General features: G+C 31.1%; 1 protein-coding gene and 1 long non-coding RNA gene across 2 annotated transcripts; one reads left to right on the top strand and one right to left on the bottom strand.

Moving 5' to 3' along the window:
• Positions 1-835: 835 nt before the first annotated feature.
• On the bottom strand, positions 836-5075 carry LOC143248116 (uncharacterized). Its single transcript, XM_076496548.1, has 5 exons — positions 4903-5075; positions 4558-4719; positions 2996-3104; positions 2611-2887; positions 836-1045 (listed from the first exon to the last, which is right to left on the bottom strand). Exons 2-5 carry the CDS (start codon positions 4646-4648, stop codon positions 836-838), a joined length of 687 nt encoding a protein of 228 aa, XP_076352663.1. The 5' UTR covers positions 4649-4719; positions 4903-5075.
• A 9531-nt stretch (positions 5076-14606) lies between these two features.
• LOC143249053 (uncharacterized) lies at positions 14607-16798 on the top strand. Its single transcript, XR_013027417.1, has 2 exons — positions 14607-14730; positions 15309-16798. It is a non-coding gene; the product is annotated as an uncharacterized LOC143249053 (long non-coding RNA).
• The last annotated feature ends 1866 nt before the right edge of the window (positions 16799-18664 follow it).

Genomic DNA, 18664 nt, shown 5'->3' with positions numbered 1-18664 from the left:
GTGTCTCTTGTTCTTTGTAACAAGTGTTACATTAACATGAGTGTCTCTTGTTCTTTGTAACAAGTGTTACATTAACACGAGTGTCTCTTGTTCTTTGTAACAAGTGTTATATTAACATGAGTTCTCTTGTTCTTTGTAACAAGTGTTACATTAACACGAGTTCTCTTGTTCTTTGTAACAAGTGTTATATTAACATGAGTGTCTTTTGTTCTTTGTAACAAGTGTTATATTAACACGAGTGTCTTTGTTCTTTGTAACAAGTGTTACATTAACATGAGTCTCTTGTTCTTTGTAACAAGTGTTACATTAACATGAGTGTCTCTTGTTCATTGTAACAAGTGTTAGATAAAGACGAGTTCTCTTGTTCTTTGTAACAAGTGTTACATTAACACGAGTTCTCTTCTTTTTGCTTACATGTTAACAAGTGTTACAAAGAACACGACACTCTGCTTGTTCTTTGTAATCAACTATGTCAAACACATTAAACGTAGAAATTGAAGAAGTTCATGTAGATGATACATTTCAGTAAAAAATGTTGCATGTAAATCTCAGTGTAACAACTTTAAAACGTTAAGTTTTCAGAGTTTATATTTAATTTGCTTGTAGATAAATGTAAATAGCTAAATTACTATGTAAGTTTCTGCTAAACCAATAATATCAATGATGGTGAATTTAAAAATTTTGTGCAATTTTGTGAGTATCAATCCCATTAGTGTAACTGTATAGTGCGGAGATAAAAGCCATCTTGATTTCTCTTAACTCTAGAGTGAGCATATTAACAATGGCTGTTTTATAAATTCGTTTATTAATTCTATTTCTCAGTTTTGAAGAAAAATCAGGTTTCTTTCCGAACTTTTCCAATGATAAACGTATCTTGGCTGTCAGAATTTTCAATGAGAATAACAACCTTTTTTTTTCGATGTCCTTGTTTACTATTTGGTTTAACGATAATAAGTTCATCGTAATTGTTCACATTTCTAGGAAACAGAGGTCGCTGGATATATTCTTTAATAGCTTTTCCTTGTTTTGACGCTGGTGTTTCTCTCTGAAGATGTAGAATATAGTTATGTTTAGTGGTGCAACACTCAAAATTTGAGCAATAATTTTACTATAACATGCATAAAACCAAATAAATGTTTCTATAAAAATTATAAATTATGAAATTGGTTTCAGTTATCTCATAAATGTTTTCTGGAAACTAGAAAAACTATTTCAAACATTGTTTCACGCAGTGAATAAAGAATGATATACAGCAGACAATAGCTTAAATACTGTTTTCCATTTATATTTTACACGTTCACAAAGGATAACTAGATTGTTTATATTATTGTCTAGACAAGATGAAAGTACGGTTATAATTAAATGTTAAGTGTTCTACTCAATTTATTGTTATATAACTAGACAAGATAAAAGTACGGTAACAATTAAATGTCAAGTGTTCCACTCAATTTATTGTTATATAACTAGACAAAATGAAAGTGCGGTTATAATTAAACGTCAAGTGTTCTACTCAATTTATTGTTATATAACTAGACAAGATGAAAGTGCGGTTATAATTAAATGTCAAGTGTTCTACTCAATTTATTGTTATATAACTAGACAAGATGAAAGTACGTTTATAATTAAATGTTAAGTGTTCTACTCAATTTGTTGTTATATAAATTAAACATGAAAAGTTATGTGATCTGAACTTCAAACGACTGGTTATTTACCTTATGTTACAGAGAGAAACAGTTTTAAAACTGTCTTATTTTTTTGCAACTTTGGAATAAATCACGCACCTTATAGCGTTTTAAAACAATCAATAATCTTAGTAAAGTCCAAAAGAAGAGAACTGGATATTTCACTAAATGTCTTTCAAACCAATGAAAGTTGGCTGACAGTCAAAAGAAGAAAAAAACTGTTGTAAAATGTCTGAAAGCGTCATCAACAAGATATAGTTGAACCACTTGCAACAAAATGGCACAAATACACTGGTACTTGGCTAAGAAGGTCCCAATCCACCTTTAAAGCAAATTGCCGTTATATACCGATTATGTTTAACCTGATAATATCTGAATCAGATGTTCAAAGCTCCAACATGACGTCATTTCATTGTACATACAGTTAAAAAACGAAATAAAGTGAGCAATATGAGCGGAAGTGATATATTATGGTGCCACTAATGTACAAAATAATTCGCTTTTATTATCAGTAGTGGTAGTATGTATGTGAATGAAAAATTACGAAAGGGCATTCTGATCTTTATGTTTTCCAGATGTTATTAATGCTATGGACAACAGTAAAGGTAATGCGAACTTCTTACACAATCATATATTGTTATGATTGGCTCTGTGTTCAGTTTAATGGATGGTAATTGTCTTCCAACATGTACTAAGATTGAAGAAGAGGTGATTCATCAATTTAACTAGCATATAGACTTATTAGACCTCAATGGTATCGAACATGTATAAGTCTATTTTGGAGAAAAAAAATTGCACGTATTCAAACGACTCTGAACATTAAAGATTCTCTGAACGCATCTTTTTTTTAACTGTAAAAATGTGAATTTACTTGCATCAAATATTAATTATTACGTAAGATGAATAAAAACTTAATTGAATTTCGAACCAAAGTATTCCTTTCTCCTAGGTCGTTTTCATATATTGTCTCCAGGGTTGTTCGTTTGGTCACTTTTTGCTTTCTTGGAATATTAGTTTTTGTCTTCTTAACATTTTTTGCAGAGACCTTCTTCTCACATTCAGGGATCAGTGGCATAGCCTCCAAAATATCCAATTCATCAGTGGTTATCTTTTCATCACCAAGCTGTTTGTGTTCGACACGGTTTTTCAAAACATTCCGTTCTTCCCGAGGTTTATATTTCCAGGTGTAGAAAAAACAAAGTACGCTGCATGATCATTACAGAAAATAAATAAATAAGAATCACGTGTTTGAAGTCCATTAAAATACATATTGTAATTAAATAAGCTATGGATAATGCGTCACAGTAACTTACCACAAAGCAGTAAGACACATCAAAATGAGTGCTGTTCGCCAAGCGCATCTTGGAACTGTAGATTTTGAAGTCAAGTGAAGCGTAGCCTTCGAAACCACTTCAATTCGATCTTAAGACAGAGAGTCGTATTTAAAATCAGTTTACGTACTCCACCGGTCACGTAAAACAGAAAAATGAAACTTCAAATGTAAGTTAACAATAATAGTAATGTGTATAATTCTTTAAGTTCAACAATAATCTTCATTAACATATTAAAATTTCAATTGAATAAATATGAAACTTCTTACACTTATAATATATTTTCATATTAAACATTGATAATAACCTTTACAATTTGACAACTGTAAAATACATTTTTTCTTTACACTTTAAACGATAATTAGCAAAGAAAAATGACGCCTGTTATATTATTTGAGCTCCTTACTAGTAGACAAGTAGTACAGTTATGTAATAACTCCAACTATATAGTTATATAACATAAAATCAGCTAGGTTTTCCAACATATTTACATTAATAGACAATACAACAAGAAACCGACTGACTTTCCATTCCAAACACACGTGATCAGACTATATAAGAAAAATCTAGACATTTTCTTTACGATAATTGACATATTATACAACTCAGTATAACACAGTGAGTTAAATCAACTTAGATTCATTAAAACTGTAAAGATGTATAACACAAATTAAACAAACTGTCTTTCCATTGACTACTTAATAAAGTCAGTTTGTTTAATGGGTATTCACTTACTGTGTTAAGTTTTATAATTAACAGCTTCACTTATTATGGTGCATAATTATATTTTACTATAGAATCGTATCCACTGAATGGTAGTTTCTGCGTCTTTACAACACTATTAAAAAACATTAATTTTTACAAATTTCTCTTTACTCTAAATTTCCCAGATAAATAACGATAACATTTTGACCACAAACACTGAACGTCGTACGTCACTACTGACGAAGTTTTTTGTTTACTTGGTAACAATTCTTTCTAATAGTTTTATTGAGTACTCATGAGACACTGCTAACGTTTTGATAATCCAATGTTGTTATAATCGTATTTTAAAACATTTGTTTTGTATTTGGACAAATTACTTTATTTTATTACAAAAAACGACATTATGTACACAAAATAAACATGTTAAACATAGATTTAAGTTATGTTTTGGGACATACACTGTTTTAGTTAAATATCTTTACGTCTTTTAGTAATAATGTGACGCACACAGATGTGATATTGATACACCGTTATATATGTTTGTTTTTCAATTTCGCGGATACCTGAACGAGGACTTTCAGCGTTAGCCGTTCATAATTTTGAAATGATATGCTGGAGGTAAGACAGCTATTCAATACTATTTGTCGTAAATGTTTGAGCTCATCTTTAAAAACGAGTAGTAGGATTTCCAAGTAAAAGCAAAGTTTTTTAATGCATTAAAAACCATGAAAGTTATGAAGAAGTATCGTATTATAACAATCTGCATGAACAAAAATAAACATTTTTAAAATGTTAAGGAAACAATAAAAGAAAACTTTAAAACCCTTTTGTTCCATTACTTCTACAAAGATCTTTATTATCAGCTCCTTCTTCATCAGTAATTTCGTCATCAGGACAAGCTACACAGGCGTCAGCAGCAAAAGATGCCATGTAAGTCCCTCCTGGACACGGCAGGCAGTGAGTTTGGAATCCATTGTCATAGTGACCAGGAGGACATGGATCTAAAAGCGTTAAAAGTACAAAGCTAAACATTTATTTACCCAGTGTTAATTTTATTGTTCTAACAACGTCTTTAGTATCAAAAAACGTATATGTTGAACTAAAATTCCATATTTTTAAAAGTATTTCATCTATTTGTGTTTAATGTGAACAGTTTAAAGTAATTGAGTATCATATGTACTTACAACACCTGTTAACATCTCTTTGGTATCCACGAGTACAGTTGAGATTCTCGGCTGGAATATACACTGGAGAAAACAACAGAGAGTTAATATTTTTATTAGCACGTTTTGTGTCACCGTTTGAATTTTAAGGTTTTTCACAATGAGCACGACGCACTAGTTATAATATTAAAAATAAATAATGTTGTAAAATAACAACATAAATGTTACTTTTGTGAGAAAAATAAAACGTGTCAAAACAGTTTCTTAACAGTAGACTTTTGTTTCTTCATGTACTTCCTGATTAAGTTAACTAATGAAACTAATCACACAAACTTGGAAATTTATGAAATTACACACGATCTTTTTTTTATGTTATATCTATAGGTACAATTGATTTCCGTTGGTGTTTCCCTTGCAAAATTCTTATTTGTCACAGTTAAACGTTAAACTGTTGTCCCTGTTTATGTTAATATCAGTTATGAAAATACAGGTTCTTTTGGGAATATTACGTTGGTAAAATGTATCAGTGTATGATTGTGTCTTGCAAACAACAAAATATCAAATAATATCCTTATAATTCAGAAGTTGGATGAAATGCATTCCGAGAAAATTTTTCATTTAAAGTTAATATAAAAGTAAATACTTAATTTTTTGCGGATTTATCAAGATAAATAATATAGCGATCTAACACCTTTCACTGTAAATTTATAATATTGTTTATTCAAAATACGTTCTCAAAAACTTCGTAGATATAATTTGTATCTTTAGAGTACAAAAGATTTTGCTTCAACATTCACAAGTTGAGTTCATTATATCAAAATAACTTTGGAGCCTCATCACTTCTCTCTACAGGTTTACCATAATCCATCTAGTCTCTGATCACATAGAAATCTATAATTCTTACATCAGTGACGTGACTGGTGTGTCTGTGTGTACAATAACATGCATATCTATCTAATTACTCAGCGGTTAGAAGACTGAGATATTTTTTTACGTACCATCGCCTGGGACACTTCAGCGGTTTTTATCTCTGACATTTGTGTTCGTACGACTTGTTGTAGGTCTTTTTCCGAATTATTCTGGCTAACTAAAATTATTTCTTCGATGCTCTTACGTGCAATAAATATCTTTGTTTCGAAAAATTTAAATTCTCATTTGAATATATTTTCATGATATGGGCATATAAAAATTTACATTGGAAAGGTCTGTTACATACCTTTCCCAAAAGCAACCAATTTTCGGTTACATCACACCATTTAAGAAATGTTATATCAGATCGAGTCACATTATATGACAGGTTGCATATTCAAAACTGTTTTGATATGGCTTACTAATCCCTATAAACTATAAAGTATTATTGCTATGAACATCAGTGACAGCCTCTGACTAATACTGTATGTTTATTACAGGAGTACCGATAAGATTACGCGTTCGTCTTCATCACTGCCCTGAAATAACTCTTTTCAGGGCATCTTTAGCATCAACTAATGGAATGTGATACATCTTCCAAGAGTATATTATGGCTGTCAATATCAACATCTGCACCTTGGAGTTGGACAATATCACCCATTACTGGAGTCCTGATTAGATGGATCAGTATATGGACGAACAAAGAGTGTAGTATTGATGGTAACATTTAAAGTAATTATATGTGGATATGTTTACCAATACTTATTCATACCACACTCCAACATCGACATTTCCTATCATTAAAATTAAGAAAAACTGATTTCATGTTATCTCTAAAGTAATAATTCCTTGTAAGTACTTTTAACATTATTGTAATAATCTATTTCATGCATTTATATTTCTGAGGAACCCACTTGAAGCTAATAAATTTTGCAGACGTTCTACAATGGGTAATTTAAAACTTTTTATTACAGAATTCATATATAGTTCGATGTTTCTAGGTTATAAAGCGACTAGGAAGGAGATTTGAGATAACGGTGATATAGAGAAACCTCAGTCAACAACACGATACCCACCCTGTCAATAACCCCAAATACAATAAACAAAATACTTAAATTCTTGTAAAAAAAATAAAGCAAATACAATACTAATGTCATTTATAAAATACTTTATGGCAACTTCCACGTATTTTACGTCAGAGAAACAAGCCCGAAACTCAAAACAACATTCATGTAACACAAAAAAATAGAATTTCACGTTTTTAAATTTAACACTGCAACTCAAATAAATATACTACAGGTAACATTTAAATTCCAAACAGAGAATCCAACATCATTAGACGATAAACCAAATAATTCCTTGTAATACAAGAGCAAACACACATTAAACCAATATAAAGAAACACTTTTATATCTATATTAATAAAATTTAATAAATCTTGTTCGATGTATTATAGTTTGAAGATGATACTTTTAATTTTCAAGATTTTATAATTTACAAAATATTCTGAGAATACTAAGAGTAATGCAGATAGTATTAATAGGAAATTACACGAAGGTTGTTAAAAACTATAATATGAAAATAAGACAGTTCAATTTTCATTACAATGAAATGATATAAAAGATAACGTATCGTTTTATGAACGAAATCGATATAAACACAATTTAATTAACGTAGATGGGAGTATTTTAAAATTCCTATCTGGTGCAGTAACAACAGTTTGATCAACAGAGACAATTCTATAAAGAAATTATTTACTTTGTAGGTGAAAAAGGGCCCGGCATGGCCAAGCGCGTAAGGCGCGCGAATCGTAATCCGAGGGTCCGAGTTCGCGCCCGCGTCGCGCCAAACATGCTCACACTTTCAGCCTGGGGTGTTATAATGTAACGGTCAATCCCACTTTTCGTTGGTAAAGAGTAACCCAAGAGTTGGCGGTGGGTGGTGATGACTAGCTGCCTTCCCTCTAGTCTTACACTGCTAAATTACGGACGGCTAGCACAGATAGCCCTCGAGTAGCTTTGTGCGAAATTCCAAAACAAACAAACAAATTGAAGGTGAACAAACGAATAATATGAATTATTTGAATCAACCAACTGAAAACCATGATTAGAAAAGTCTTCAGATCATTGGTAAGTATCACTAATATATCAATTCACAGAGAAAAACAAAATAAAATATACAAAACAAGAGCTGAGATGTTAGTTTTCAAAGACAAAATTCAGAATAATTGACAGTAGTTAGCTTTTACAGTGGAAAACAGTAGATCGGAGTTAGCTATGTTAGTACAAGCGCTGTATGTGACCGCAAATAGAAAGTTAAGTTCTTGCTTTCTACTCTAAGTAAGCTATCAAATCTATTAAGCAAAGATTACCTCACACTTATAGTTTGTGGCCCCTACACATAGTTATCAGATTTTCATTTATTACACGTGGACTGACATTACTACAGCTACACTTAGAGGTACCTTGAAAATGTTTGAATAAATTGAAAAGAGATGCACTTATTATAGCTGTAATAATATCAGTCCACGTGTAATACATGAAAATCTGACAACTATATGTAGGGACCACAAACTGTAAGTATGAGGTAATCTTCTTTCACTTTTGTCTAATATATTTGATAGCTTACTTGGAGTAGAAAGCAAGAACTTAACTTTCTAATTAACTGTAGAGAATGAAAAGCTTTTCGAATGATCAAGCACACATAGTTTTTCTTATAACAAAACCACATCGGGCTATTTACTGTGTCCACCGAGGGCAATCGAACTCCTGATCTTAGCGTTGTAAATCCATAGACTTACCGCTGTCCCATCGGGAGACTATTTCATTAAAACAATAACTCCATGAACATAGTTATTTAATGTTAAGTGTTAACTGATTTTATCTGTTGTCAGTCCAAAACTGGTTGCTTATCAGTTCGATTATAAGACTATAATCGTAACGTTTTTTAATTAATGATTAAATGGTACAATAGATTATATTACACGTTTTTAAGCTGCGAGTTTTTGTTTCTATTTTTCTCTGTAAATATGCACTCTACTTAAACTAAAGACATACTTATACGACTTGGATTTAAATTTATTCATAAAGAATGTGAAAAAAACAACGTATTTGCGAGTCATTTGAAAATACTGAACCACAAGAATAATAGAATCAATTTAAAAGAAAACACCAGTTTTAATAAATGAAGTTTTAATTAAAATTCCTTTTAACCAAAGATTTGTTATATTTTTTAAATTACGATGGTTTGTTTGTTTGTTTGTTTTTGAATTACGCTCAAAGCTACACGAGGGCTATCTGCGCTAGCCGTCCCTAATTTAGCAGTGTAAGACTAGAGGGAAGGCAGCTAGTCATCACCACCTACCGCAAACTCTTGGGCTACTCTTTTACCAACGAAAAGTGGGATTGACCGTCACATTACAACACCCCCAGGCTGAAAGTGTGAGCATGTTTGGCGCGACGGAGATGCGAACCCGCGACGCTGAAATTACGAGTCGCACGCCTTAACACGCTTGGCCATGCCGGATCCTGACAGCATCTGAATCAATATTTACATGTATTTATACTAAATTTATACAAAATATTTAGAAATACTTTTCGAGATTTGCGACTGTAATATAAATCCCTTTCACGTATCAGCCCTCAAATATATTCTACCATCATGTTTTCGTTATACACGCTCCCAAGTCACAAAAGCAAAGTTTGAAGACAATAGGCCTTTTCCATTTACTTTAGGCATAAGCAATCAGGAAATAACATTTTTTGCTCAGGAACAAGAAAAGGTAAAAAAAATTTTTACATAGTGTAATCTTACGTATACGCAGGCAATTAATTTTTAAATCAATACACATGGTGAGTGAAATATCAAACGAAAAGGTTATGGCTGAAAGAAATTTAAAAGCAAGATGGACGATATCAATTTAGATGCTATTTCTGTTAAATTAGTACAGGTTAATAAATGAAAATATGGTCTAAAAAAAAACACCATGAATTTACCTCTGACATCATGTTTGTAATCACCTTCACGATTTTGCATGTGTAAATTCCCGCGTCTTCAAATTGGATGTGGGTTAGCACTAATTTGCCACCGTATTTTATTTGCGTTCTCTCACTATTAATAACTTTTTCTTTGAGATTTGAGTACCAAATAACTGGTTCTTCTCTCGCTTGGTTTGAACATATTAATGTAAGAGTAGAACCACGTTCAATTTCGTAGACGAATGTAAAACCTGAAACAAGCAGGAAACTACCGAAAATATAAAATAATTGAGTGTAATTAGCCATTGAAATCTCTCACTGTACTCTTTGTAAGTCACTTTCTGTATTGTTTCTAAGTGAAATATCAGTGTTACTATGCGCATAATAGTATTCTTGTTTGAATGACGTCATGAACTGAAGTAACATTGTGAGGTAGAAAAACGTTTTACTAACAATAATGATTACAAAGTTTATTGTTTTCTGTGGTGTGAAAGACGCTTGAACAGAGAAATTATATTCATGTTTATGTTATGCATAATTTAGATTTAATAAACAATAACAACACTTGCCTAAGAGTTCAACTTGAAATTTAGGTAAAAGCAAATAAAATTTATACGAAATTTTTCTATGCAATTTCTTCTGACAATACAAATCTTAGTCGGCATTTATGATATAAACCATAATAAGACTGCTAACAGATGTCTTATGATACATATAAATTATAATTGAGTAGTTATAAACCTACAAACACTGTAACAATATTTAAATTAAAAAATCAGTTAAAGAATATTCACATATATAACTTATGTGACAAATACTGCATTCCATGGTGTTATATAGGGATTAATGACTACAATTAGCTGTATTAATATTTTGTTCTTCAAAACTAATAAGATTTCAATAGTTTGTTTTTTGAATTTCGCACAAAGCTACTCGAAGGCTATTTGTGGTAGTCGTCCCTAATTTAGCAGTGTAAGACAAGATGGAAGGCAGCTGGTCATCACCTCCCACAGCCAACTCTTGGGCTACTCTTTTACCAACGAATAGTGGGATTGATCATCACATTATAACGCCACCACGGCTGAAAGGCGAGCATGTTTGGTGCGACCGGGATTCGAACGCGCGACCCTCGGATTACGAGTCGAACGCCAGATAGCCCTCGAGTAGCTTTGTGCGAAATTCCAAAAAACCCAAACCAAACCATGCTTCTAGATTTTTAAGTTGTTCATTTCTCAGTTAAACAACCAAACACTGAGAAGAATAGCATGCAAAACTAACGTATAATTCAATTACAAGATAGTACATGAATGAAATCCTTTGTTAAATGTAATTTTTGTTACTGTGACACTTCGGTTTTTGAAACGTAGATTTATATTTCTATAAATCTTCAATTTCATAAATATCTTGTTACGTATTTCTCTTCGTCTTTGAAGTGTGTTCTTGGATATTAAAGGAGGTCCACAGTGCAGCTTAACAGTATGGGGTTCACTATAATGGGGCTTTATTTATATACGTATAAGTCTTTGGGCCCTTTTTATTATGGCTGACATTTTAATTAATATTTCTGAAAAGATGTCTACGAATTTGTGTCATTCGCTTATTCTAGGTCTTTCTGCAAGCCTATACAATGCGCATGCACATTATATACTGTACAGTATAAATCTGAGCATCACTTGCTGTCAGCGGCAGTTCAGTTTTTTCATGTTAAGAACGTGTGTACACTTTTTACAGAGATCCTTTTATTATGCGTGAGAAAAGAATGTGTGATGATACCGAGCCAAAGAAACCTAACTAGCACGAAACAAAGGAATAAATGAACCATCTGTAAGACTTCAATGAAAGAACCAGTAAAAACAGTATTGAATGGCTACCAACTGTTTTGCCTCGAAAACAATCGTAAAGAAAAGGAGCTCTCTAATGGTGAATATGGAACGTCTGCTATCAATATGATTAGAAGATTGTAATCAGAAACGAATTCCTTTAAGTCAAATGGAAATTCAAACGAAAGCTACGAGCCTTTTAAACACCTTAAAAGAGAACGATGGAGAATGGGGAACTAATGAAATATTTTCGGCAAGCCGTGATTGGTTCTTTTGTTTTAAGCAAACACTGGTTTCCATAATGTTCGTATTGCAGGCGAAAGTTCAAGTGTAGACAAAGATGCTGCTGAAAAATTTCCAAATGAATTTATAGAAATTATTAAAAAAGTTCGGTACAAAGATAACCAAATATGAAACGGGTTTATTTTGGGGAAAATATGCCTTCTAGAACTTTCCTATCAGAAAATGAAAAAAACTTGGCCATGTTACAAGCGTTAAAAGATCGTTTAACACTTGTTAGGCGGAAATGGATCTGGCGATTTTAAATTAAAACCTGTGTGCTTGTGTATCGTGCGGAAATCCCCCGAACACTAATCAGCTGTGCAAAGAAGACTCTCTCAGTTGTTTGGCGATGAAATAAAAAAAGCATGGGTCACAAAACCTTTGTTTGAAGACTGGTTAAAAAAGTTATTTCTGTCCTGCAGTTGAACATTACTGCACAAGAAAACAACTTGAACTTTAAAGCCAACCAACGGGACTTTGTGACTTTAATGAAAATCTCAAAATTCATTTTCTTCCACCCAATACATCTCTACTGCAATTAATGAATTAAGGTGTCATTGCGACGTTTAAAGCTTATTATTTGAAGCGAACTTTTCTCAAGCAATAAAGGCTATAATTACCATAATATCAAAATCTTTCATTCCTACTAATGCTCTAAAGTTATTTATTTTATATCTTTTTTTTTCTGTTATTATGATTGTAAGAAATAAGTCTACCCTTCTAATTACTTCTATACTAATTTCCTCAACTAAACTTTTCTCTGCCTCTTATTTATTTTTCATTAGTTTATCGTGGGCCTCACCACTATCTAGTCATGTTGTGTATGTCACGAGTAACAATAAATATGTATTTAATGAATTTTAGTATTTAGGTGAGACTTTCCAGATTTTGAAACAGAGTAACCAAAGAGCAAATAAACATGTGGCTTCTATCAACATTTTAACTTCACTGCATACTTGTGAAGATTTTAACATTCAACTCATAGTCAGAAACTACATACGTCAAAGTTTTAGGATTCTTCTACAGTAGATGTCTGTGATTTGTTAGTGATAAATTTGAAAATAACATGCAGCAAGCACACCAGTTATTTTAAAATTATATATTTAAAACAAGTTAAATGTACCTACAAGAATTCTCTAGACTATGATGACTACAGTGGTATATTAAATGTGACAGTTCTCTTCATGTTAAAAGTCCACTTAGGCTGATTAAATTATTTTAGAATCTATTTCACAAGCTGAACTAACTTAGAATACCATGTTACAAGTTATTCTCTATATTTCTATCAAACTGTTAAATTCATTTTTAAATATCAACCAGTTTCAAAATGAGTATTGTGATAGATTTTTTAATGGTACAGTATGATAATAAAATGAATTAAATATGTTAAAATAATTCACCCAGAAAGTTCAAAGAATACAGGTATTTCATTCAAAGTTAAATACTTATTTTAGTGTTGGCCTTTTGTATACTTTGTATTGTACCTCAGTGTTATTACTATATCCTACTTGAGTTAGAGTAATGAAGTTTTATTAAATCTGTACCAGATCAGGTTAGAAAACTACTTTCTTTCCCAAGAAATGTTTAAGATACATATATAATACAGACCCATAATGAAGCAACAGTACCATTACTTAGTAAATTTATCTAAAACCCATATTGAGTTACATTGTCCTTTATGAGCAGAAATATATCAAACAGCTTTACAACTTTCAACAAGAAACATATTGAAACATGTTTAGAATCAGAAAGAATAATCAGGTTTGTTATTCTTCTGAGAACAAAAATATAAGAGAGTGTTACTTAGGAAATATGACTGGTTAATTGGTGTTCATTAATTTTAGCTTAAAGAGACCCACAAAACATTTGCAGTAAAATTAATATAATTATTGTAACAGTACTTCTTTAAATACTAGAGTAATACAAAAGAACTCATCACATACACCAAAATTTTAAGTCCATTTGTCTTAGGCCTGACATTTGTTAATCATTTATTTTGCATACATCCTTTCTGCTATAAAGAAATAAATTATCACTGTAATTTATGTATATTTTTTGGTTTAATTGAGTTAGGGCTGAACTTTACCATACTCAAAACAATAAATAAACTTACCATGTTGTATTACTTATTAATGTTAGACCTTTTTAAAACTTTGATTAGCTTTTAATATGTATTACTTCAAAATGTTGACTGAAGTATATTTACACCTGCCTTTTGTTTATATCTTTTAAAATGAAGTGCACATAAAGTTTCAGAACAGTATTATTATAAGAGATAATTTAATGTTACTTAATACATTTTGTTAGAATATTTGTTTTATGTGAAAATAAATGCAAGTTAAACATCTGTGCAATGTGGCTAATTGTATTTCTATTTGTTGTATTAAGATGTGTCTCATTTTAACATTTAGAAATTTATATTAGTAATAAAGTTTTTTTTTAACTGTAATGTTAGTGCAACTTATAGCAGTTTAAATATATTATAAGAATTTTTATATTGTATTCAAACTCAGGTTTTTATAGTTGAAAGTGATTGATAATTTGTTTTATTCTCAGAATTACACTTTCATGTAGTTGTAAAGTTATACACTTTAATATTAGTAAGACAGTAGGAAATTGCTTTTGGCAATGTTTTGAATAATATTTTAGTTGGTATTTCTCAAGTTAAATTTATTTTGTTTGTGTTCTGGATGGAATTAACTAATGTATTGATATTTTCAAATACATATTTCACAGATGAGAATGAGTTTTCAATGTTGTAGTGTGGTTAGAAGATGAAGAAATAAGGTTTTATTAGATTGAAGACAGAAAAGAGTTAAGAAATGTTAAATCATTCAAACTGGGAAAGTGTGCCTAAACAAGTGTGTACATGTTTGTATGTATATTAATTGATAGATACTTATATCTTTAATTTTAGGAACTGCTCTGGTAGTTTGTTTTCTAGCAAGTAATATTGAGATGCTATTTCAAAGACATGTTTTTCTGTTGAAGGTTGTGGAATAAATGAACTTATTAAGTAAATCCTAAAATCATTAATAGATTACTCTTTGTTTTATAAATACAATTTTTAAGCTATTTTTGCATCCTGAATTTGTTGACAACAAAATCACATAAAGCTTTAAACAGAAACACTGTCAGTGATGCAATTATTTTCTTTTTTTTACTGTTTAGGTTTCCTGTGTAGATTACACTACATATATGAAAACTGTGAGGTCATTCAATAAGTAATATCATTTTAACACTAAGATTTAAAAGGAAGAAAAATAACTCAAATAACAACTTTAATCAATTACATATTTTTCATCTCTTCTCAATAACAGTCTGAAATGTATCAAAATATTTTCAATATCACACTTATAAAACTCAAGTTGTTTTGAGATATAAAAGGTACAAGAGTTACTTTTTAACAAATCATAGAAGTAAACTGTTTTTCATTCAGATGACGTGTCAAGTTTTTGAAAATATCATAATCTGAAGGAGCAAGATCAGGAGAATAAGGAGAACGGAGAAGTTTCTTCCAGCTAAGCTGTTCAATTTTTTTAACAGTGACCCTAGCGATGTTAGGATGTGCATTGTTATGGTGGAAAACAACTCCTTTCTGATTTACCAAAGCAGGTCTCTTTTGATTTATTTTTTAGTGCAGCATTCAGTTAATCCAGTTACTGCCAGTGTCTCTCAGCAGTTATTGTGTGATCTGTTTGTAACAACTCAAAGAGTATTACACCACCTGAAGTACAGGTTCACTTTTGACTGTAGTGTAGCTGGTTCTAGTGTATTAACCCACTGTTGGCAGTGTGTGACATTTTGATAGAGTATCCATTTCTTATCTCCAGTCACTAAATAGGTGGTTCAAAAATGAAGCTTGAAGTTCATGAAAGTGAAGAGATGTGCAGATGTCTACTCATTCTTTCTGATTATAAGCTGACAACTCATGTGTTACCCATTTTCCAAACTTTAAAACTCTACCAAGTTGCAAATGTTGATGGACAATGGAAGGAGATGAATTAAGTTTCTGGGCTAATTTTTCAACAGTTACAGCACAATCTTTCTCAAGTGTTGCTAGAAGCAGGTCATTATTGAACTCAACAGGGCTCTCAATGCGAGCTGCATCCGTCAAACTGTAGTCACCAGTTTTAAACTTATGGAACCATCTTTGACACTTCCTTACATTCAGAATGTCATTGTTGTACACATCTTGAATGGTTCTTCAGTAGCACTCTTTCATTTTCTGAAGTTGTAAAACATTATATTCCTTATGTGCTCTTCTGACACCTCCATGATAATTGGGGCTTCTAAAATAAATAAAACAAAAATTAGTAAAAAAACAAATTGGTTTACTCTGAATGTTATTATTTCATCCCATATAACTTGTGTGACTTTGAGAATAACTTCATTTAGCCAAGAAATATGCATTTAAATTTATCCTATCCCAAAAATGACATTACTTATGGGATGACCTAATATGTGTATAAAAAAAAACTATTACATGCAAAAAGAATATTAATAACTTTTACACACACACACGTGTATATATACACATGTTACTGTTTGTTTATGGTAGTTGGAATCACTATCTACTAGCTCCTTTTTTATGCATTTTTTCAGTAGCAAATATTTCTATCATGCATTTTATTCTCAAATATCTGAGATATATAAAATAAGTAAATTACTGTGAGTTGCACATCTTTCATATCAAACTTACCAATTTGTGTTGCTATGAATGAAATTTACTACATAATGTCTTGAGGAGGAAGATACACAAGAACCTTTCTAATTAATACTTCATGTCATATGATACAGTTTTGAAAGTTCAGGAAAATGACACACCTACAATGTCATGCATTATGAAAATAATGATGAAAGTTGGGTGTTAAGTAAATTTTCATAAAGACCATTTATGGATATTTATAGAAATTTAAAGATATCATTCCACCTTTTATAATATTTGCTGAGATGAGTGAAAGAAAAATGAACAAATCAACTAAAAAACATGTACATTCTAAATGTAAGTGATACCATTATCAGTACTGGTAACTTGTAATATAAAACATTTTAAAAATGGTGATGATAAAGTTTAAATTGTTTATAATAATTAATGGAGAATTTCACTAATTGTTTGAGAAACAAGTAGAAAATCTTATTTTTGTTCTTCAAGTTAAGTTCCAAAGTAAAGAACATTCTGTAATATCTTGTATCACTTATAAAATTGGGAATTATTCAAGAAATTACAGTAAGACTCTTGTAAGACTGTTAATGAGTCGAGAGTTAATTTTTGTAATATTATTTTTTTATGATAAAGTATATGTAACATTTTTGTCGGTAGAAATTTCAAGCTTGAAAACATTTTCTTACATAGGAATGGTTAAATATGAATCCCTGTAGATTCTTTCACAATGCAAGTCAAATTTACAGTACACTTACTTTGTCATTGTTTATACAAATTGTGTTGGTAAAGAGTTGTAGTTTAATGTTATATACTCTTTATTTATCAGCCTGTCTTTATAATGCTCTTCCCTGTAACATATGTTAAACTTGTAATACAGAAGTGTGGAAATGTGTTAGGACAAAGTCAAAAATAGATCTAAGGTTGTCTCAAAAGAACAATAAAAGGTGAATCCCACATTAAACATCAATATTTTATTGTTATTCTAACTTAGCACAACTGAAATATAGTTAGAGTGATTGATTAAGGAAACAGTTAACATTTTGTTGTCTCTCTTTTGCTTTAATTACTATAGATTTTTTTTTAGGTATTGCTGCAAGATATTTAATAAGAGTGTCCTTTGAGATTTTACTCCAAGTGTCTCTGATACACTCACATGAAGCTTTTTTGGAAGTAACTTTTGATTTGTCAAGTTTTCAATCTATCAAATCCCAGATCTGCTCAATTAGGTTGAGACTGCAACTCTTTGGGGGGCAGTTACATCATTTGAATGATTTCACCAACAGCTTTCATCGCTAAGTAAATTTTTCTACATTGGTTGTATGAGTATTTGAGGTTATTATAATCTTGGCAGTAGAGTCCTTTACCAATAATATGCAAACTACCATGTATACCCTACTTGATCAATACTGCATTGGACTTGTGCTGGTCTATTATTCCATTTATTTTGTAGATATTTTCTATCACCCCAGATCATCACACTGCTTCTATCATGCTTTATGGCTGGTGCTATGCATTGAGATAAGTATCTTTCTACTATCTTCAGCCAGACATATTACCTACACTTTGACCCAAATACTTCAAACTTGGACTCATCCATCCATAACAGCTCTTTCCAATATTTTTCAGAAAATTTAAGTCTCTTGCCAATATTTGAATATCAAAGTAAAAGCTTTTTAACTGAAACACAACCAGATATTACATTATCAGTGTGTCTTCTTGATTCTTTAGATCTGAACACCTGTCATTTTATATATGTTCATTTATATCACTTTGACATCAGTGGCAGTCTTTCCTTTGTACTGAAGGCAGAATGAACAAAGATACCTGACATCAGTATCATTGAGTTTAAGTGTTCTGCCTCTATGTTCAAATTTTCCTGTCTTGGCCTCAAGGGTGTGTTTGACAGTGTTTTGGGAACAATTGAAGTCTGCAGAATTTGGAGAGTCCAGAGAGAATCAAATAAAGGTCTTATGCAAATTCTCTGATCTGTGCTTTTGTGACTGTGGTATGACAACAAAACTTAATATATACTGTTAAACCCTGTTTTTCATTCCTGAAGTCTAGGACTTATTTACTTATTCTATCTGATACTGTTGCTGTCAACTTCTCTTTTAGTTTGTGATTTTAAA

The sequence above is a fragment of the Tachypleus tridentatus genome, chromosome 4 (assembly GCF_004210375.1).
Source record: "Tachypleus tridentatus isolate NWPU-2018 chromosome 4, ASM421037v1, whole genome shotgun sequence".
Taxonomy (NCBI): domain Eukaryota; kingdom Metazoa; phylum Arthropoda; class Merostomata; order Xiphosura; family Limulidae; genus Tachypleus; species Tachypleus tridentatus.
Note: the sequence above shows the minus strand (reverse complement) of the source record. Positions and strands in the feature narration are given on the sequence as shown.